The sequence below is a fragment of the Myxine glutinosa genome, chromosome 1 (assembly GCF_964187855.1).
Source record: "Myxine glutinosa chromosome 1, kmMyxGlut1.1, whole genome shotgun sequence".
Taxonomy (NCBI): domain Eukaryota; kingdom Metazoa; phylum Chordata; class Myxini; order Myxiniformes; family Myxinidae; genus Myxine; species Myxine glutinosa.
In genome coordinates, this window is record NC_136261.1 from 373,205,631 (window position 1) to 373,227,756 (window position 22,126).

General features: G+C 48.9%; 1 protein-coding gene across 3 annotated transcripts in view; it reads left to right on the forward strand.

Annotated features, from left to right (window-relative positions):
- The window catches only part of LOC137415103 (E3 ubiquitin-protein ligase TRIM7-like), an 80,970-nt gene that overhangs the window by 52,081 nt on the left and 6,763 nt on the right, over positions 1-22,126 (forward strand). For all 3 annotated transcript variants that reach the window (XM_078770171.1, XM_078770170.1, XM_078770172.1), the window contains 4 exons: positions 1,324-1,557; positions 3,262-3,284; positions 8,680-8,807; positions 10,842-10,895. In XM_078770171.1, coding sequence (XP_078626297.1) covers positions 1,324-1,557; positions 3,262-3,284; positions 8,680-8,807; positions 10,842-10,895 — 439 coding nt within the window. The remainder of the gene's footprint in view (positions 1-1,323; positions 1,558-3,261; positions 3,285-8,679; positions 8,808-10,841; positions 10,896-22,126) is intronic.

The following is a 22,126-nucleotide window of genomic DNA, read 5'->3' on the forward strand; positions in this document are numbered from 1 at the left end:
GGCTTTGGCTTCGCCAGCTCATTGTGACTTTGCAGTCGGGTACTAGTACCTTTTCTGCCTAATTCTGTCCATCACATGCGAACTAGTTAAAATCTCCCTCATCTAGGTTGGGTAAATGTTGAAATTTTCCATCAACCCATCAACTCACCCCAATAAGTGTTGTGGATAAGTGTCCTGTCCAAAACATTGTGTCCTTCTAAACGTACTCCTGCAATATGTCCTAATCCTTCTTCAGTCGTAATTCTTTGTTGTCCTCCGTCGCACCGCGGAGCGAAAGGGGGACTATGGTTTTCCCCTCTGTCCGTGTGTCCGTCCGTGTGGGCGTGCATGCGAGCGTGCGTGCATGCGTGAGTACGTGCGTGCATGCGTAAGCGAAAGATGGCATTCGAATTTGGTGTGTGGGTGCAACCCACGTCAAAATCCAAGATGGCCGCCGCCATGGATGTCTGACGCCATGTATGTCTGAACCTTGTGAGAGGAATATCTCGAAAAATAAGCGAAGTACCAACTTCTATTCTGGTGTGTGGGTGTACCAAGGCATAAGGAAGAATGCTATTGAAAATTGGGTCGCCACATCAAAATCCAAGATGGCCGCCGCCATGTATGTCTGAACCTTGTGAGCTGAATATCTTGAAAAATAAGCGAAGTACCAACTTCTAATCTGGTACGTGGGTGTACCTCGGCATATGGAAGAAAGCCATTGAAAATTGGGTCGCCACGTCAAAATCCAAGATGGCCGCCACCATATATATGTCTGAACTTTTTCAGAGGAATATCGTGAAAAATAAGCAAAGTACCAACTTCAAATCTGGTGTGTGGGTGTATCTAGGCATAACGAAGAACGCTATTGAAAATTGGGTCGCCACGTCAAAATCCAAGATGACCGCCGCCATGTGTGTCTGAACCTTGTGAGCTGAATATCTTGAAAAATAAGCGAAGTACCAACGTCTAATCTGGTGTGTGGGTGTATCGAGGCATAAGGAAGAACGCTATTGAAAATTGGGTCGCCACGTCAAAATCCAAGATGGCCGCCACCATATATATTTCTGAACCTTGTGAGCGAAATATCTTGAAAAATAAACGAACTACTAACGTCTAATCTGGTGTGTGAGTGTATCTACGCATAAGGGAGAACGCTATTGAAAATTAGGTCGCCACGTCAAAATCCAAGATGGCCGCCTTGCGTCTTCCACTTTGTCAACTCGCATCACTTCACCAACGGGGGACAGAGGCGTAACGCTTGTTCTCTTTAGTTTTAACCTCCTTTCTGATGGTTTATTCTTGACTTTTAATTCTAATCACACAATGATTGATTTATTCCAGCATTCAGGCAAAGGGATTGTGGACAGGATGGAGGAAAAGCGATTGGCGTTGTACCAATATGTGGATAAATCTGTGGATCTGATGAAGAGTAGCGTGATCAAAAGGCAAAACGAGAAGATTTGTCTTCTTCAGAAGCAGATGGACAAGGTGAAGGAGCAGTTGAACTCTCTCCATGAAACAAATTTCACATTGAAAGCAGCACTCCAGGATCTTGAGACTGTTTCTTTTTTACAGGTAGGCATTCTTCTTCACCTTTTACAAAAGTGGTAATGTTTAATTGTCAATGTTTATTGAATTTAATTTTTTTAGAAGAGGAAAAAATTGACTCATCATAAACTTTCAGGACATGAGAACCTATTGAATGCTGGGACTTGGGGTATTGCTCGGAGAGTGAATTAATGGTACATTGTACTTCAGAAGGACAATAACACAACATGAATATACTGTTACAGATCTGGGGTCGGCGCTCCCCTTACCAAGGGGGGGTAAATCCCCTTGTCTTTTACACTAGCCGATTCCCCCAGTCCTGGAAGTATGACGTCACGCCTGGTCAGCGCTGAATAGGGTATTAGGCCTATCCGTCCTATGACCTAAGTACCAGCGCCTCCCGGTACGCAAGGGAATACTCCCGCTCGTGCCGCAGTGTAATTGATGGATTGCACCGAGCGAGGCGAACTGTGGCGCGAGCCGTTTAACAATGACTAAACCCGATTGCGAAGCGTTTGGCCGAAATGAACTCAATGGGGAAATCTCTAAGCGATCGGATGAGAAAGAAGAAGCCAAAGGTAAGAAATAACAGGGATATTTATTAACTACTATTTACACAAAGCAAAGAAGAGAAGAGATAAAAGTAATTTGCAGGGAAAATGAAAAAGCAGATACACAGTGCAAATCCTTAACTTAAACAGGCTTACTTATACCCCAGACAACACAAAGGACAGACGACAGGCAGACTCACACGAATGGGGAATTGCAGGTTGCATTGGCTGGAGGGAGAGAAGGGTCCGTGCAGAACGGCAGGGCTGGAAGGTGCGGCGGGAAAACACGGCAAGCAGGTCCGCTCCGGGCTGGAAGCGAGCAGGGCGGCAGCTCGACGTATTAGGCTTCACACCGGCAGCTTTCTCAGGCGTCCTCTGCCTCCTGCGCTCTCTTTCTCATGCGTCTCCAAAGCTCTCTCAGCAGAACCGCCACTTGCGTAAGCACCTCCCTCAAAACTCCAACTCACCTCTCCACAGGACTCCTCAGAACTCTCTCCGGTGGGGGCTTTGCGCAACGGGTTATATAGCCACACCCTCTCAAGCCATACCCACTGATTTCTGATTGGTCGTTCGGGGGCTCCACCCTTGAGGACGAGGTGGGGGCCACGCCCATAATGTAGCTCCTCCCCATTTTCTCCGAGATGACCTCGTGTTCAATAGAGTTTTGGGGCCAGTCGAACAAGCCCCAGCCAAAGGGCGGCGAATGCTGCTGGCAATGACGACGAACGCTGTTGGCAATAGCGTTTTGGGGCAATTGAAAAGGGATCTATCTCATTTGATTCGATGCAACACAAAGTCAACTATTGGAGACATGGACTTACCTGATACACATAATAAAGAAATAACTATTGAGAGATCCTATGATTTGCTAACGGTGCGGTGGACTAACTAGGGGACGACCCTTGACCTTTACACAAATGGAGGTATTTACAAAGAATCATTACATTATTTACAAGAGGGTATATTTACAATCAATTACACAAACCCAAATCCGTTACAATACCATCAGATGTGGAGATATCGTCCTTGACACAGACCCTGGAAGTTCATTTATCACTCTTGTTTCGGGATTATAGTTCCGCATTTACCACAACATTTATGAAGCATTATTTACATTTATGACGAGAGCATTCATTAACGAAGAAGTCTTGAGGTAATTCACTGTTTTCTTCCTTTTCAGGGTTATAAGGATGTCATAAAAAGGTAAGACTGTGATGGTGTCCATCACATTGTTTGACACATCATCATGCTTTTTTCCTCCTCTCTGTTCCTTCTTCATAACCATCATTCATTTTCAATCATCTCCAGATATATTTTATTTTCTACTTCTTCCAAAAATATGTAATTCACAAAAATGTCTCAACTCGTTCCCATTTGATGATCCTTGTTATATAATGTAACCTGAGTCCATATTATATTAGAGAACATGAAGAAAATAAAAGGTTATCAAGTCTATTTGTTTCACCCATTCTCCTTTTCATGTATTTGTTGAATTGTAGATTCTCATCGAAAGATTGGAGCAAATATAAATTCCATCTATCATTCTATTTCAACCACGGCCGCGGTCAATGCGGCGGAGCCCCGAGCCGCCCCCTCCCCACCCTCCCTCCCCTGCCTGTTCGTCTTACAAAGTCATGTCAGGGAAGGGAATTATTTAATGTTGCAACAAAGGGCCTATCTATGGTGTCTACAGGTGTGCATTGCCATACGGGACACAGGTTTGGCTACCAGGTGTGACACACAGGGGCGTTATGCTTTAATCCCTATTCTATTTATCGCTCGAACCTGGTGTTGGCTTAGCGGTTGGGGTGCCGGCTTGGGATCCTAGGATCCTGAGGTTGAATCCCGGTCGATCACTGCAATTAACACCAGGGGGGTTGACTCAGCCTGTCAACCTTCTGAGGTCGGCAAATTGAGTACCAGCTTGCTGGGATGAATGATCCCGGTGTGTACCCAGGCTTAGAATAGGTACACCGTATCCCTGCTCATCATAAGAGGTGACTAAGGGTTGGCGTCAGGAAGGGCATCCAGCCATAAAAACATTGCCTCAAACAGGGAACCATGATTGTCATGGGGCCCGCAAGGCTAACCCCCGCTATATCGGGGAAAAATGGCCTCAAAACGATCATTCATTCATTCATTCATTCTATTTCAACCACAAGTTGTTTTTTTTTGTTTTTTTTGTATACAGAATTGAGGCTCGTGAAAGAGCTAACATTTATCACACAAACAAATCAAACAGACAAACAAAATATATAAAAAGAGGGAGCGGCAGACAAGATGGGGAGAGAAGGGGAAGCACACAAACACAACATTTGAGAGCAGGGAGAAGTGTGGGAGGGAGAGGGCTTGGGGGGAGGAGGCGTGGGAAGGGGGGGGGGGGGGAGAGGTATAAAACACAAGGGGACCAAGGACTTCCAGGACAGAAGTTGGTATTAAAAAAAAAAAAAAAAAAGTGTAGGATTTTGGGTGAAATTAGCGGGGTTAGAAAAGATCAATGTTTTGGATGGGGGAAGATAAGAGATGGTGGTGAACAGCTGTTTTAAAGACCTGGAGGGTGGAGTGGGATTGAAGAGAGTGAGGGAGTTTGTTCCAGAGGCAGGAGAAAAGAGGAATGAAGGAGTGAAGGTGAGCAGAAAGTCTTGATTTTGGCAGTTTAACCATAAGAGGGTTGCAGGCAGATCTTGTACGACCTGCAGGAATATTTGGGGGACAGAGTCCAGAGAGAGAGCTGGGGGGGGGGGCAAGCCCAGAGAGGAGTCGGTAGAAGACGGAAAGACCACCAACCTGCCTGTGGTGAGTGAGTGAAAGGCCCTTGGAGTTAGCTTCATCGCGGGAGATTCCAATGATTCTGAACGCTTTGGTTTCAACAGCGTGAAGACGAGCTAGGTGTGAGGCAGGAGCACCAGACCAGAGGGGAGGCAGTATTCCATAGAGCTGCGGATGAAAACCTTGTAAGTGGTGAGGAGATCAGGTGTACCAAGGAAGGACTTCGCACGACGGAGGATGCCCACTCGGCGACTGGTTTTGGAGGCCAGATTTGAAATGTGGTTTTCCCAGGAAGATCATGGCAGATAGTGAGACCCAAAAGCTTGAGTGACAGAACTTCTTGGAGAGGATTCTTCAGAAAGTGGATGGGAGGGTTGTCCAGTCGGTCTTTTCGAAAAGACAACGTAAGAGTGTGAGATTTGTCAGGATTGAAAGGCATGTTCCACTTGTTTGCCCTGTCTGTGATTTTGTCCAGGTCTGCAGAGAGTGAGGAGGCTGCAGACTGCCGATCTGAGGGATGAGGAATGCAGCGACAGAGAGTAGAGTCGTCAGCAAAGAGATAGAGAGGATTTTCAAGAGAGTCAGAGAGATCATTGATAAAGACCAGAAAAAGCACAGGGCCCAGAACACTGCCTTGGGGAACTCCAGCCTGAACAGGAAGAGGAGATGAGAGAAACCCATTCAGGGCCACACGTTGACTACGACTAGAGAGGAAGTCCGCCAGCCATGCATGGAGATTTCCATGGATACCAAAGGAGGAGGGTTTGGTGAGCAGAGCGGGGTGCCAGACCGTATCGAAGGCACGTGAAATGTCAAGGGAGACAGCTCTAATTTCCTGTTTGGTGTTGAGGACCTCCATCCATTGTTGAGAAAGCAGAATCAGCATGTCCAGAGGAGAGTGACCAGGTCTGAAACCAAATTGATGGTCAGAGATCAAGCCATTGGAGAAGAGGAAAGATTTCATATCTGAAGCAATGATGGATTCCATGACTTTGCTGATAATTGGGAGAAGGCTGATTGGTCTGCAGTTGCTAGGATCTGTTTTTGCACCTTTTTTGTGCAAAGCGGTGATGTTGGCTGATTTCCAAGCAGATGGCAGATGACCTTGAGCAAAAGAGAGTGTGAAGAGAACAGAGACAGGGAGTGAAAGAGTGGAAGAACATGATTTTAGGACCCGTGGGCTAATGCCATCAGGACCAGTTGCAGAATCAGAGTCGAGGGTTGACAGAGAAACTTTTCCACCTTGTCAGGAGGAAAGGACACAGAGTCCAGGAGCAGCTGGGTACGACTGGGTACGGTGGGTACAGAGAGGGATGGGTTTGGGACACAAGATTTAGAGGCATACACAGAGTTGAGGCATTCAGCTTTTTCACGTGCGGAGTCAGCCCGGTAGCCGTTTGAGGTGAGGGGGGGGATGGAGGGGGAACAAACACCAGAAACAGATTTGACCAGACGCCACCAGGATTTGGAAGAGGGAGACAGATAAGAGAGTTCGGTCTTGAGAATGGAGAGATATTGTTTCCTGGCCTCTCCTGAGGGTGGACACACACTTGTTTCGGGCTTTGTGAAAGGAAATGCGATTTCCTGCCATTGGATTTGCTTTCCAGGAGACGAAAGCAAGTTGTTTCTGGGCAACCACCTCACCACAAGATTCCGTGTACCATGGACGGGAGGAAGGGTATGACAACTGAAGACGAGATGGGATAAATCTGTGCATGAGAGAGAGCAATTTACTTTGAAACAATTCCCAGGATGAGTTGATGTCAGAGGCAGTAGAGATGGGAGACCAGTCCAGATAATTGATGGCTGCTTGAAGACCGTGCCAGTTGGCCTGAGTGAAATGCCAGACTCGTCGACGCTGAGGAGGCTCTCTGAGAATGGTCAGAGAGATGTCCACTTTCACAAGCACATGATCAGATGAGCCGATTGGAGCAGAAGAAGAGCAGCAGACATTTTCAGGGAAGTTAGTCATAACCAAGTCCAGAAGAGAATATGCTCCGTTGACTGAGATCCGGGTCGGGAAATTGACAGATTGTGTCAGTCCCAGTGAGTCGCAGAAGTCCTTTGCTGAAGAGCCATGGCTGGTGAGAGAGGGACCCACACCCAGCCAACTAGCATGGTGACAATTGAAATCACCACATATGAGGAAGAGAGAGTTGGAATGGGTAGATAGAAGTTGGTCTCTATTATCAGACAGCGAGATGTAGATGGAGTCATCACTGTTTGGTGGACGGTACAACACACATATGAACAAAAGGTGGGATCGAAGGGGAAGCCGTAGCCAAAGTACTTCGTGTAACCCCCACGAGCATTCAGGAGAGCACGTACACGTCGAGGCATGCTGTTCACGAGATTTGCCAAGGTTTGGACCGGAATCGCTTGCCATGCAGTGACAATAGCCTGCTGCAATTCACGCACAGTGGTGGGCTGCTGATCCGAGTTGTCGATTTGACGCGTTAATTCTGCCCACAAGTTCTCTATCGGATTCATATCCGGGGACATGGCAGGCCACTCCATATGCTCGACACCATGGTCAACAAGAAAGTGTTGGATCATGCGAGCACGATGACGCCGTGCATTGTCATCTTGGAAGACAAAGTTTCCTCGAAAGGCTGCACGAGCAAATGGAAGCAATGTTTCTTCCAGAATGGCCCTGTACTTGAACTGGTTCAGGTTTCCATTCAGAACAACCAGGTCAGTTTTGCCCCCTGCATGAAAAGCAGCCCAAACAGTCACCCCACCACCTTCAGCTTGGACTCTTGGCACTATACAATCTTCGTTGTAGGCTTCATGCACTTGTCTGCATACTCGGACGCGGCCATCTTGATGATAGACCAGAAATCTAGACTCGTCACTGAAGGTCACGTGATTCCAGTGTCCTGGCTGCCATTGACGGTACTCTCTGGCCCATTGCAATCGGCGCTGGCTGTGTTGTCTGGTCAGGCGTGGCTTTCTCAGGGGATGCCTGGCACGATATCCTGCTTGAACCAGTCGTTGGTTGACTAGCCTGCTGGATACAGGCACATTTGTCAGTTGCTGCCACTCAGCCCTAAGCCGATTAGTTGACTTGGTCCGGCCATTGCAGACTAACCAGTGCAGCTGGCGATCATCTCTCCTTGTGATTCTGCGGGGACGTCCTGGGCTCGGTATTGGCGTAGGGACACCCCTCTGAGCATTTAGTTTCAGGATTTTGACACCTGACCTTGAGTGATGCCATACTGCCAAGCAATAGCATGCTGTTTCATGCTGGAATTTCGTAAAGCCACAACTCCATGACAAACAGCATTGTCAAGTTGACGGACCATCTCCAGAGGAAGCGGCAATAACTTTTGTAGATGTGCAGCAGTTGTTTTCCACTAATACAGAACCAACAACCCTTATATACCTGATTGTGAAGCCAATCGTCAAATGTACCTGTCCTTACATTTTGTCATGCCAACTGTGATATTATCCTGTTATTGACTTCTCGCTGCGAAAGACAATTAGTGACATGGTTCTTTTGACAAAGAAATCACTGAAGCGTAAAATAAACTCACCAGATTGATATACTGAGTTCAAAAAGTAAAACCAAGTCAAGAAAAAAAAAATATTCCATATTAAATGCCAAGTCTGTATATTTTTTTGAGTTGAGATTTTAAACAAGGAAGTATGTGGTGAAAAGACTGGGAAAACTGAGAGAATGAAAGTAATTGGAGCACAATCGAAGGACCGCTGAGAGAAGTTTATCGATATCTTCTATATTTGAGGCTTTTATAATATCATTTTACAAACCCTTTTCTCCTCCAATGACCCCCTGACCTTTCTGAAGTTTTTTCCTTTTCATACCAAGGCTCGAGTCGGTGTCACATTTTCAATCTCTGAAGATGGCACAGCCCACAGTGTTGGACTTCTCCAAGGAGGAGAAGAATCTGGGCTCATTAATTGAACTCCATGAGAACTTTCTGAAGAATATAAGGAGTGAGTGACCAAAATGTGCTATTTTGTAAGGGGAATAATTATTTGGGGAACATGAGATGCGAGAGAACCAGGAAGGATAATAGAAAAGTGAAAAGTATATAAATGACAAAGAACATTGTCTTCCTCTCACATACAACTTTCAAAAGGACATGATCTGTTGGGGCACCTTAGCGGTGTTTGGGGCACCTTATACTTAAAGGATACCGTACAGTACCTTCAGAAAGTATTCACATCCCTTGACTTTTTTCACATTTTGTTGTGTTACGGCCTGAATTTAAAATGGATAAAATGTAGATTTTTTTGGTCACTGATCTACACATAATACCCCCATAATGTGGAATTAATTTTTTTAGAATTTCCTTTTACAAAATAATTAAAAATGAAAAGCTGAAAATGTCTTGAGCCAACGGGTATTCAATACTTTTCCTTTGACACTCCAAATTGAGCTGAGGTGCATCCAATTTCCTTTGATCATCCTCAAGATGGATGTTCAACTTAATTGGAGTCCACTATGGCCAATTCAATCAATCAATCAAAATGGTTTGTCGAAAGCATGTCTGGCAGCGAATGGCTGAATTGCACATGCATACATATTCATAATTTTCAATCAAAGATTGCTTACAAGATAAAAGTTTATAAAATACAATTAGTGCATTGACAAAAAAATGTTAAATTAAAAAACAAACATGGCACGTTTCAAACAGAGCTAATGGAGCTCAATTGATTGGAAATGATATTATAAAGAAACACACCTTTCTATACAAGGTCCCACAGTTGACAGTGCATGTCAGAGAAGAAACTACCATAAAGTCCAAGGAACTGTCCGTATAACTCTGAGATAGAATTGTGAGGAGGCGTAGATCTGAGGAAGGGTATCAAGCAATTTCTAGAATGTTGAAAGTTCTGTCCGACCAAACTGAGCAACCGGGCAAGAAGCACCTTGGTCAAGGAAGGTGAACAATAACCCAATGACCACTGTGACAGAACGAGAGTTCCTTGGCTGAGATGGGAGAACCTGCTGGAAGGATAAGAGTCTGCAGCACTTCACAAATCTAGGCTTTATGGCTGGATTTGTGAAGCCAGACAAAGCCACTCCTGAGAAAAAGGCACATGACAGCATGCCTGGAATTTGCAAAAAGATACGAGAAAGACTCTGCGAGTGAGGCAAAATATTCTGTGGTCTGATGAGACGACAATTGAACTCTTCGGCCTGAATGCAAAGCGCTATTTCTGGCGGAAACAGAGCACAGCTTATCACCCATCTGACACCATCCCCACTGTGAAATACGGTGGTGGCAGCATCATGCTGTGGGGATGCTTTTCAGTGGCAGGGACTGGGAGACTTGTAAGGACAGAGGGAACATTGAATGGAGCCAAGCACAGGCAAATCCTTGATTAGAACCTGCTTCAGAGAGCAAAAGACCAAACGAGATTTTGGAGCTGTGAGGGCTGGTATAAATATCTTTTCTTTGTTTCCTTTTTCCTGTTTACAGGGTACGGGCAAGATAAATTATACTTGATTTTTGCATTTATTGCTTGAAGGTAAGGCATCCATGTGTGATTGTGTGTGTGTGTGTGTTTTGTGTGTGTGTGTGTATTTTTGTGTGTACCCACAGCTCGCTTGTATTAACAGGAAATGAACGGAACTAAACACCTCTCAGTCTCATCCACAGATATTTCTCGTATTTCCTATTTTTCCAGGAGTCTGATTTTCATCCAGGAGCAAAACAATTGTGGTTAATTATCTATGATTTGCCACTCGTTTAAATGCTGAAAATCATGTTTAAAAAGACTGTTTGAGTTGCACACTTCTCCCTAGCAGCGGCAGGTTAAAAGTGCCCTGATGGGCAGAAGCAAGTCCTTGTAAATTCACACACAGCACATGCGGGAAAGGCCTCGGTAGCATTCACACATTGTTCAAATCTGTTCATGTTTATAAATTGTTCCTTAAAGCAAAAAATATTTACTGTATAAATAAACAGCAGGGTGTCCACATTGATTGTGATGTTGCTTTACCTTTCCTTCTTTCAACAGAGCCAGTGGAGCTCCAAATGTCTGAGCTGGACCAGAGCAGCTTGAGAAGTCTTTGTAAGTGAAATGAAGGGAAATGGGACATGGAGGGTGAAGGGATTGAAAAGAATGATATTTAACGAGGAAATTCATTGTCCTTCTTTGGTTTTTCTCTTTTTCCATGATCTTTCAAAATTCCCACTTTCTTGACTTTAATTCGTTCCCTTTCCTTTGATTTTGCTTACCTTTTTTATTCATTCTGATGCACTTGTTTCTTTTCTCTCTTACTTGGATTATATGTTCAACATAGTTCTCGCTTTCTTGTATTTTGAAAGTTCACTTTTGAAAATTTTTCCACAAAATCATCAAGGACAAAATATAAAGAAATTTCAAACAGATAATGCATCACCAAAACTAATTTCAAACAAAGAATGCATTTTCATCTGATCATGTGCTTGTGAAGATCACCATCTTTGGCCATTCTCAGTAAACAGGCAATCCTTACATCACTGCCTCATTTACACTTAATCAATTATTGCTTCAAGCTTCGACAAACACTCCACCGGTTACAACATTACTTGATTACTCTTGTAGTCGAGCCACATACGGAGACTCTACAAATTAGCAGCCTGAATACAGTACATGATCATCAACAGTACATGATCTCAATACCTGATCAGTTCTCAGAACATGATCATCAACTTCTTACAAACTGCAAGGACATCTCTAATAACAACATTATATAATTATCTACATTTGTGATTGGTCACTCGAAGTTGATAAAAAAGAAAAGTAGGAAAGACAACTGAAGTTGCAAGAAGTCCCTGAAATTACAAAGGAGCTTACTAAAGTGCATTCAGAAAGTATTCAGACCCCTTCACTTTTTTCACATTTTGTTATGTTGCAGCCTTATGCTGAAATTGTTTAAATTCATTTTTTCCCTCATCAATCTACACTCATTTCCCCATAAAGACAAAGAGAAAACAGGATTTTAGAAAGTTTTGCAAATTTATTAAAAAGAAAAAACTGAAATATCACATTTACATAAGTATTCATACCCTTTGCTATGACACTTGAAATTTTCTCAGGTGCCTCCCATTTCTCTTGATCATCTTTGAGATGTTTCTACACCCTGATTGGAGTCCACCTGTGGTAAATTCAATTGATTGGACATGATTTGGAAAGGCACACACCTGTCTTTATAAGGTCTCACAGCTGACAATGCATATGAGAGCAAAAACCAAGCCATGAGGTCAGAGGAACTGCCTGCAGAGCTCAGAGACAGGATTGTGTCGAGGCACAGATCTGAGGAAGCCTACAAAAAAATTTCTGCATAATTGAAGGTTCCCAAGAGCACAGTGGCCTCCATAATTCTTAAATGAAAGAAGTTTTGAACAACCAGGACTCTTCCGAGAGCTGGCCGCCCGGCCAAACTGAGCAATTGGGGGAGAATGGCCTTGGTCAGAGAGGTGACTAAGAACCCGATGATCACTCTGGCTGAGCTCCAGAGATCCTGTGTGGAGTTGGGAGAAACTTCCAGAAGGACAACCATCAATGCCTTATGGCAGAGTGGCCAGACGGAAGCCTCTCCTCAGTGAAAGACACATGAAAGCCCGCTTGGAGTTTGCAAAAAAGCACCTAAATGACTCTCAGACTGTGAGAAACAAGATTCTGTGGGCTTTTTTTATTCGCTTGTTTCTGTTATTTTTTACAATGTGGAATAACACAATGGTTTGGTGCCCAATCTTGGAGCAAAAGTGTCAAGATACACTACCGGTCAAAAGTTTTAGAACACCTCAATTTTTCCAGTTTTTATTGAAATTTACGCAGTTTAATATCCAGTGAATAACCTGAAATGGTACAAAGGTAAGCAGTAAACTGTTCGAGGATAAAAACGTTTAGGTTAGCAAAAACGGGAAAAGAATGTAAATTGTGCAGTTATATTGTAAAAAAAAGGCCTTCTTCAGGGAACAAAGAATGGGTTAACAACTTACAGCTGTGCTGCAGCAATGTAAGAAAATTAAGCCTTGAAAGTTGATGCAAACAATTCCTACAGGTGTCCCAACCTCTGCTGATTACTTGATTACAACCCCCCTGTCTGTATTAAAGCAGTGTTGGAACAGACTGTTATTGTACCCTCCGAAGCATTATTTGGACAATATTGCACTCCAGGAAGTAGTATATTGGAAATTGGAGGAAACTCTGACAGGAAGAGGTCTGGCAGACCCAAAGCCACAACAGAATCAGAAGACAAGTTTCTGAGAGTCAACAGCTTGTGTGATAGGCGGCTCACAGGACAACAGCTTCAAGCACAGCTTAACACTGGTCGAAGAAAGCAAGTCTCCGTTTCAACTGTGAAGAGAAGACTTCGAGCTGCAGGTTTGACAGGTCGAGTGGCAATAAGAAAGCCATTGCTAAGATGGCAAAATAAGAAAAAGAGGCTTGCCTGGGCCATGAAGCACCGCCAGTGGACTACTGGAGACAGGAACAAGGTCTTATGGACTGATGAATCAAAATTTTAAATCTTTGGTTCATCATACAGGGTTTCTGTACACCGTCGAGTGGACGAAAGGATGGTTCCTCAGTGTGTGACACAAACTGTCAAACATGGAGGAGGAAGCATGATGGTCTGGGCTTCTTTTGCTCGATCCAGAGTCAGCGACTTGCACAGAGTGACTGGCACCCTGAACCAAAAGTGCCACCACAGCATTTTGCAGCGCCATGCGATACCCTCTGGTATACACCGAGTTTGGTCAGGGGTTCATCCTACAGCAAGATAATGACCCGAAACACACCTCCAGGCTATGTCAAAACTACTTTCGAGGAAAATAACAAGAGGGTAGGCCTCAAATCATGGAATGGCCAGCACAGTCTCCAGACTAATACCCCATCAAACTGGTTTGGGATGAATTGGACAGAAGTGTGAAAGCAAAGCAACCTACAAGTGCAACACATTTGTGGGAACTTCTGCAACAGTGTTGGGAAGAACTTCCCAAACAATATTTGATTTCCATTGGAGAAAGAATGCCACGAGTGTGTTCGGCGGTTATATCTGAAAAAGGTGGATACTTTGCTGAGTCAAAAATTTAAATTAAATTTTGTTAAACAAAATGAAATCTATGATTTCTTTTTTATCTCCAATTGTTTATTTGTTCTATGCTTAATTTCAGAGTACATTGAGACATTAAACTGTGTAAATTTCAATAAAAACTGGAAAAATTGAGGTGTTCTAAAACTTTAGACTGGCAGTGTATCTTAATCAGCAATGTCAAACACTGTACATGTGTTCCTATATTGTTTTACGTAAGCCTGACTGTATCTTGCAGCTCTGTCTTATTGCTCGTTTCTCAAAGAGTAATGTCTTAATCCAGCCTCAGGCCACACAACGAACTGGACTTAGAAATGCCCAAAATAACTGTTGTGGTTTCCCTCTAACCAATAGGGTGAGAACAGAGGAGAGGGGCGGAGCCTTTCGAGAGGAATTTATGGATGGCTGGACGTGAAAGACACTCTCGTGGTTTTTACTGTTTTGCTTACTTGAAGTGTCAACAAAATTTACAATACACTCGAACTGCAACTATCCTCAACAAACGACTATGAGAGTATGAAAACATACTCCAACTTTCGTTTTGTGTCAGTGGGTGGGGCCAACATTTTTTATCCACGTCATCCCGACGTCAGTACGTCGACTCGAAAGTGCCAGCGCACACTCTGATAATCGTTTTGTAAAATTAACGTCATTGAAGAACTTTATCAGGACAAGATATTGAAGCGCGGTGTTACGCGCGCTGCTTGTAAGCAAGGAGGAAGCGGACAACGCTGTAAGTTGTAAGAGTCTTTATTCAAGAGCTCAACTGTAACACTGGAGCGTTCCGGGCTGCGCGCCCGGTGTATATCCCGCGGCCACGCCTACCCCTCGGGCGTGGCCGCCGCCCACTTGGTGCGTGGAATGATGCCCTCGTGCCAGTGAGCTTTCGTGTCCGCCACACGCGCCCCCCCAGAATTCCCGCGCACCTGGAGGGCCAGTTTGCGGAGCAAACGGATGACCCGGCCGAAGCGCCCTCTTGCGACTGGCGCAGTCCGGGGTGCATGGATGCCAGCTGGGATCCCTCCGGCTGCACCCGGGATGGGTGCAGGCTCGGGGGGCAGCATGCCGGCGGGGCCGGGCGGTGCCGGGGGCCCGCCCGCTGGGGGGTGGCCCCCACGCGGGGGCCGAGCCACCGGCGGTGGGTGGTCCACATCGAGGTGGGCCGGCTTGAGGCGATCTATGGAGACACAGTCAGGAGTGCCGCCGATGTCCAAGGTGAAATGTTTCATCCCGGTCTCCAGCACGCGGAAAGGCCCGTCGTACGGGGGCCGCAGTGGTGTCCGGTGGGCATCGTGCCGGACGAAGACGTACTCCGCGGTGCGAAGCTCCGGGGCGACGTGCGTAGGTGGGTGCCCGTGGTGCGCCGTGGGCACCGGGGCGAACCTCTGGGCGGTCTCCTGCAGCGCGGAGCGCTCCTGCGCCGCGGACCATGGTGCCGTGGAGTCTGGGAGGAACTCACCCGGCACCCGCAGCGGTTGCCCGAAGACCAACTCCGCCGCGGATGCACGCAGGTCGCCCTTGGGCGCCGTCCGGAGGCCCAGAAGCACCCAGGGGAGCCTGTCGACCCAGCCGCCGTCGTGGAGGGTCGCCCGGAGCGCGGCCTTCAAGGAGTGGTGGAACCGCTCGCACAGGCCATTAGCCTGGGGGTGGTAGGCCGTGGTGCGGTGCAGCTGGACCCCAAGCCCCCGCGCGACCACCCCCCAGAGCTCCGAGGTGAACTGGGGGCCACTGTCGGACGAGATGTCCGAGGGGGCGCCGAACCGGGCGACCCAGGTGGCGATGAACGCCTGCGCGACGTCCGCCGCCGTCATTGATGCCAAAGGCACGGCCTCCCGCCACCGGGTGGTGCAGTCCATCATGGTCAGGACGTGGGTGAAACCCCGCGAGGGGGGAAGAGGTCCCACCAGGTCCACATGAACATGGTCAAACCGACGTTCTGGCACCGCAAACGGGGCCAATGGGGCCTGGGTGTGTCGGTGCACCTTCGCGCGCTGGCACGCGAGGCACGTCCTGGCCCAGCCGCGGACGGCCTTCCAGAGGCCATGCCAGACAAACTTGTCGGCGATCAACCTCTGGGAGGCCCTCGTGCCCGGGTGGGACAGGCCGTGGATGGCGTCGAAAATCTGGCGCTGCCAGCCCGCGGGCACGATGGGGCGAGGCCGCCCGAGGGAGACGTCGCACCAGAGGGCCGTGCCCGCGCCGTTGAACGGCACCTCGGTGACGTGGAGGCCCGTAACGGCGCAAGGCCTGGACGTCGGGGTCGGCGGCCTGGTCCGCCGCCATCCAGGCATAGTCGATGCCGAGGTGGACCATGTGGGCAACGGACCGGGAAAGGCAATCCGCCACCGGGTTGTCCTTCCCCGCGACGTGCCGGATGTCCGTCGTGTATATGGACACGGCCGAGAGGTGACGCTGCTGCCGGGCCGACCACGGCTCGGCGACCTTGCCCATCGCGAACACCAGTGGCTTGTGGTCGATGAAGGCCGTGAACGCACGGCCCTCGAGCAGATGGCGGAAGTGCCTGACCGCCAGGTGGAGCCCGAGCAACTTGCGGTCGAAGGTACTGTCCCGGCGTTCGGGCGGGCGAAGCTGCCGGCTGAAGAACGCCAGCGGTTGCCAAGCTCCACGCACCCATTGCTCGTGCACCGCGCCCACCGCGTAGTCCGAGGCGTCGGTGGTGAGGGCGATCGGTGCATCGGGCACCGGGTGCGCGAGCATGGTGGCGTTAGCCAAGGCGAGCTTCGCGCCCACGAACGCCACGTCCATCTGCTCGGTCCAGGTGACGTCACGTTTGCCCGGCTTCCCTCGGAGGGCCTTGTGCAGGGGGCGCAGGAGCTGGGCGATGCGGGGCAGGAACCGATGGTAAAAGTTTACCATGCCCAGGAACTCCTGGAGCCCCCTGATCGTGTGGGGGCGCGGAAACCCCTTCACCGCCTCCACCTTGGCCGGTAGGGGGACGGACCCGTGCCTGGTGATGCGGTGCCCCAAAAAGTCGATTTCAGTGACACCGAACTGGCACTTGGCAGGGTTCACGATCAGGCTGTGCTGGCCCAGGCGTTCGAAGAGCGTGCGGAGATGGTGGAGGTGCTTTTCGCGGGACGAGCTTGCGACGAGGATGTCATCCAGATAGACGTAGACGAAATCCAAGTCGCGCAAGACGCTGTCCATGAGGCGCTGGAACGCCTGAGCCGCATTCTTCAAACCGGGTTCTTCAAAACTTCTTCAAACATTCTTCAAACACTACAAGGCAGTGTTCTCGGTCCTGTCCTTTTTCTGGTCTTCATCAATGATCTCTCTGACTCTCTTGAAAATCCTCTGTATCTCTTTGCTGATGACTCTACTCTCTGTCGCTCCATTCTTCATCCCTCAGATCGGCAGTCTGCTGCCTCCTCACTCTCTGCAGACCTGGAAAAAATCACAGACTGGGCAAACAAGTGGAACATGTCTTTCAATCCTGACAAATCTCACACTCTTACGATGTCTCTCCGAAAAGACCGACTGGACAACCCTCCCATCCACTTTCTGAATAATCCTCTCCGAGAAGTTCTGTCACTCAAGCTTTTGGGTCTCACTATCTGCCATGATCTTTCCTGGGAAAACCACATTTCAAATCTGGCCTCCAAAGCCAGTCGCCGACTGGGCATCCTCCGTCGTGCGAAGTCCTTCCTTGGCACACCTGAGCTCCTCACCACATACAAGGCTTTCATCCGCAGCTCAATGGAATACTGCTCTCCCCTCTGGGCTGGTGCTCCTGCCTCACACCTAGCTCGTCTTCACGCTGTTGAAACCAAAGCATTCAGAATCATTGGAATCTCCCGCGATGAAGCTAACTCCAAGGGCCTCTCACTCACTCACCGCAGGCAGGTTGGTGGTCTTTCCATCTTCTACCGACTCCTCTCTGGCCTTGCCCCCCCAGCTCTCTCTGGGCTCTGTCCCGCAAATATTCCTACAGGTCGCACAAGATCTGCCTGCAACCCTCTTATGGTGAAACTGCCAAAATCAAGACTCTCTGCTCACCTTCACTCCTTCATTCCTCTTTTCTCCCGCCTCTGGAACAAACTCCCTCACTCTCTTCAATCCCACTCCACCCTCCAGGTCTTTAAAACAGCTGTTCACCACCATCTCTTATCTTCCCCCATCCAAAACCTTGATCTTTTCTACCCCCGCTAATTTCACCCCAATTCCACTTTTTTGAAATACCAACTTCTGTCCTGGAAGTCATTGGTGTCCTTGTGTTTTATACTTCTCCCTCCACCCCCCCCCCCTTCCCATGCCTCCTCCCCCCAAGCCCTCTCCCTTCCACACATCTCCCTGCTCTCAAATGTTGTGTTTGTGTGCTTCACCTTCTCTCCCCATCTTGTTTTCCGCTCCCGCTTTTTATATATTTTGTTTGTCTGGTTGATTTGTTTGTGAAGTAAATGTTAGCTCTTTCACGAGCCTCGATTCAGTATACAAACAACAAAAAAAAAAAAAAAAAAAAAAAAAAAAAACCGAAGGGCATCCGAAGAAATTCGAAAAGACCGAACTATGTGATGACAGCCGTCTTCGGGATGTCCTCCGGCCTGACGGGGACCTGGTGGTAACCGCGTATGAGGTCCACCTTCGAGAAGAACGACATATTCGCCAAGCGGGTGGAAAAGTCCTGAATATGGGGGACGGGGTAGCGGTCGGGGGTGGTGGCGTCGTTGAGACGGCGGTAGTCCCTGCACGGTCGCTATCCCCCGCCGTGCTTGGGCACGATGTGGAGCGGCGACGCCCAAGCACTCTCGGAGTGCCGCACGATGCCGAGCCGCTCCAACGTAGCAAACTCGGCTTTAGCAACCGCGAGCTTCGTCGGCTCGAGGCGGCGTGCCCGGGCGTAGACCGGTGGCCCAGCGGTGGGGATGTGATGTTCCACCCCGTGCTTGACGGTCCCCGCCGAGAAGGTGGGCCTCGTGAGGGCCGGGAAACGGGCGAGGAGGCGGGTGAATTCGTCCGCTGCCGGAAGCGTGCAGATGAACCTGGCCGGAACCGAACCGCTCAGCAAGCCGCTCGGCGAGCCACTCAGCAAGCCGCTCGGCGAGCCACTCGATGAGCCGCTCCGTGAGCTGCTCAACGAGGCGGGCAGGGCGCAAGCGAGCGAGCTGAACGTCTCAGCCTGGACAAGCCTTCTGTGCTTTATGTCCACCAAGAGGCCATTGGCACAAAGGAAGTCCACGCCAAGCAGTGCCATAGGCACGTCGGCAGTCACGAACGACCATCGGAAAACCTGCCCTCCGAACCGCAGAGAAAGGCAGCGTTTTCCGTATGTTCGAATGGGCGTACCGTTGGCAGCAAGCAGAGCGGGACCCCGGCCCGCGGTCTGCTTGTCGGACTTACCAGCGGGAACGACACTCACCTGCGCTCCCGTGTCGCACAGGTAACGGCGCCCGGATAAGGTGTCCGTTGTGTACAGGAGGCTGTTTAATCGGCCGGCGCTCAGTGCCACCACCGAGGGCCGGCCCGGGCGTTTCCCGACCTGCCGAATGAGCACGGCGGTCGACATTGCCGGGCCTCGTGGCCGAACCTAGCGTGGAAATGGCACCAGGTTTGCGGCGAAGCCGGAGGCCGCGGTTTCCGCGGTGGTGGTGGGCGGGGCATGGCGGCCGCCACGAGGCGCCCCTCGGAGTATGGGTGGGCACCCGCAGGAGGTTCAGCGGCTATGCGGTGCGTAGTAGGGGTGGGCACCCGCAGCAGTTTCGGGCTCGGGAGCCGCTACGGCCACACCGAAACTCGCCTGCATGTCCAAAGCCACGTAGAACTTGTCGGCCTCGGCCGCGAGCGCTCGGGGTTCCGTTGTCGCGGAACCGGCCAACGTGTGGCGTACTCGTGCCGGCAGCTGGCGTCGAAATAACGCCCGAAATAGAGCGTTCGGGGTTTCGTCGCCCATGCGCGACAGCATATGGTCCATTCGGACCGACGGTCGCGTGTCACCGAGCTCGGGGAGGTCCAAGACGCGATCGGCCCGTGCGTCCACCGTGAGGCCGAATGTGGCGAGTAGGAGACGCTTGATCGCCTCGTACCTGTCATCGGCCGGTGGGTTCCTCAGGACCGACATGACGTGGGCGGCCGTGCCGGCCCCGAGGGAGGCGACCACGTGGCAGTAGCGTGTCTCGTCCGCCGTGATGCCTCGAAGCCTGAACTGGGCTTCGGCCTGCAGGAACCAGATCTCCGCCTAAGCTTCCCAGAACTCGGGGAGCTTCATCGCTACCGCGTTGGTTGCCATGGCTGTGGCGGGTTCGGGTGGTCAGTGACGGCTGACCAGAACGTCGGAGTCACCAATGAAGCGCGGTGTTACACGCGCTGCTTGTAAGCAAGGAGGAAGCGGACAACGCGGTAAGTTGTAAGAGTCTTTATTCAAGAGATCCACTGTAACACTGGAGCGTTCCGGGCTGCGCGCCCGGTGTATATCCCGCGGCCACGCCTACCCCTCGGGCGTGGCCGCCGCCCACTTGGTGTGCGGAATGATGCCCTCGCGCCAGTGAGCTTTCATGTCCGCCACAATATAAGTATTTATCTGTAGTATCCAAATCCTGGTTCTGAGAAATCAGAAGACCTCAGTAATACTTGAGTAGATTGTCTCCAGACCAAAATAGTCACTATAAATCACCAGAAAGACGTTAGTCAAACACAGTGTACACGTGACACGCTTTTTTATCTGAGCATGCGCATAGCAAGGTTAAGGTTTGATTGAGCAGGGAAAATAGGATCTTTATATTTAAATATGAATTAGTTGACCATTGACCAGTCCAGTCAACGCAGTATGCCAAAACAAAGATGAAAGGAACACTAAATGTCAATTCAAATATTTATTCAATTCAGAGTTCGAGTTGATCCCTTGTTCAGCCTGTTCTATACAACGGCATCAGTGATGCGCCGACGTAGCGAATCTGCCGACGAGAAACCGTGACTCGAGATGGTTATTGATCACGTGGTTCGCTTTGCCTTGACCCGTGACTGGAAGGTTCGTGATCACGTGTCCCGTGTACGATGTCGATGCCGGTGTGCAGCTATTATTTTATTTTCGTTTCATAAATGTAACACTGAAAAACAAGGCATTTCTGAGGCATTATATTTCTGCTGATATCATTTGATTCCACATTATCACGCACAACGCCGACACTGAGGCAAATGTGTCGAGCGGCCCCGCCTCCATCAAGCTGATTGGTTGTCATAGCCACGCCTACCCCGTTCCTATTATTTTGTAAAGGAATGTAGTTTTACGTAGTTTTCGTGGAATCCTTTCAAGCTATTAGAATTATTAACGCACAGGTTGTAAACCTGGTGCGTTATAGCGTTTGCCTGGGAATTTTCTGTCGCTCATTTCTGCCGCTCAAAAGTGAAGCTAGTTTCTGTCGCTCAGATGTGTAGACAGTTTCTGGCGCTCAGATGTGTAAACATGACGTCATCAAATCTATATTTATGCTGCCGGTTCTGCTGCGAACTACTTCACCATGGAAAGTACCATATGAATAATAAATACCATGTGCCAACCTGGGCGGAATCCAAGTGGATTCACTTGACTTGTTATACCAAAGGATGTCACAGGAAGTAAAACTCAGTAGGATGGTCGCCGAACGAATCATTGCCATTGATAAAGGCAGCGCAGAAATATGCCGTCTGAAGAAGATTAGGCGTATTATGAACAACAAGATGTGAGTGGTTCGTGTGCAGCCACCCGGCTGCTGGTTGCATCATTTTTCTGTGGGTGCGGCTGCCGCTGATGCAATGCGTCTCTCCAACCAGTTATCTGGTACTCATTTTTGCCAACCTCAGAAGGATTACAGGCTGAACCAACTCCACCAGGCGTTAATTCAACGGGATTCAAACTCGGGACCTTTGGATCCCAAGCCCGCCGCCCAAACCGTGAGGCCAACACCAGGTGATAACGACAAGATGAATTCCAGGAATTCAAGATGAATTTGACCATCTGTTTTTTTTGCTTTGTGCATATACATCTGGTAGAGTGCATACCTCTGGTAGAGTGCATACCTCTGGTAGAGTGCATACCTCTGGTAGAGTGAATACACCTGGAAGAGTGCATACACCTGGTAGAGTGCATACCCCTGGTAGAGTGCATACACCTGGTAGAGTGCATACCCCTGGTAGTGTGCATACCCCTGGTAGAGTGCATACACCTGGTAGAGGGCATACACCTGGTAGAGTGCATACCCCTGGTAGAGTGCATACACCTGGTAGAGTG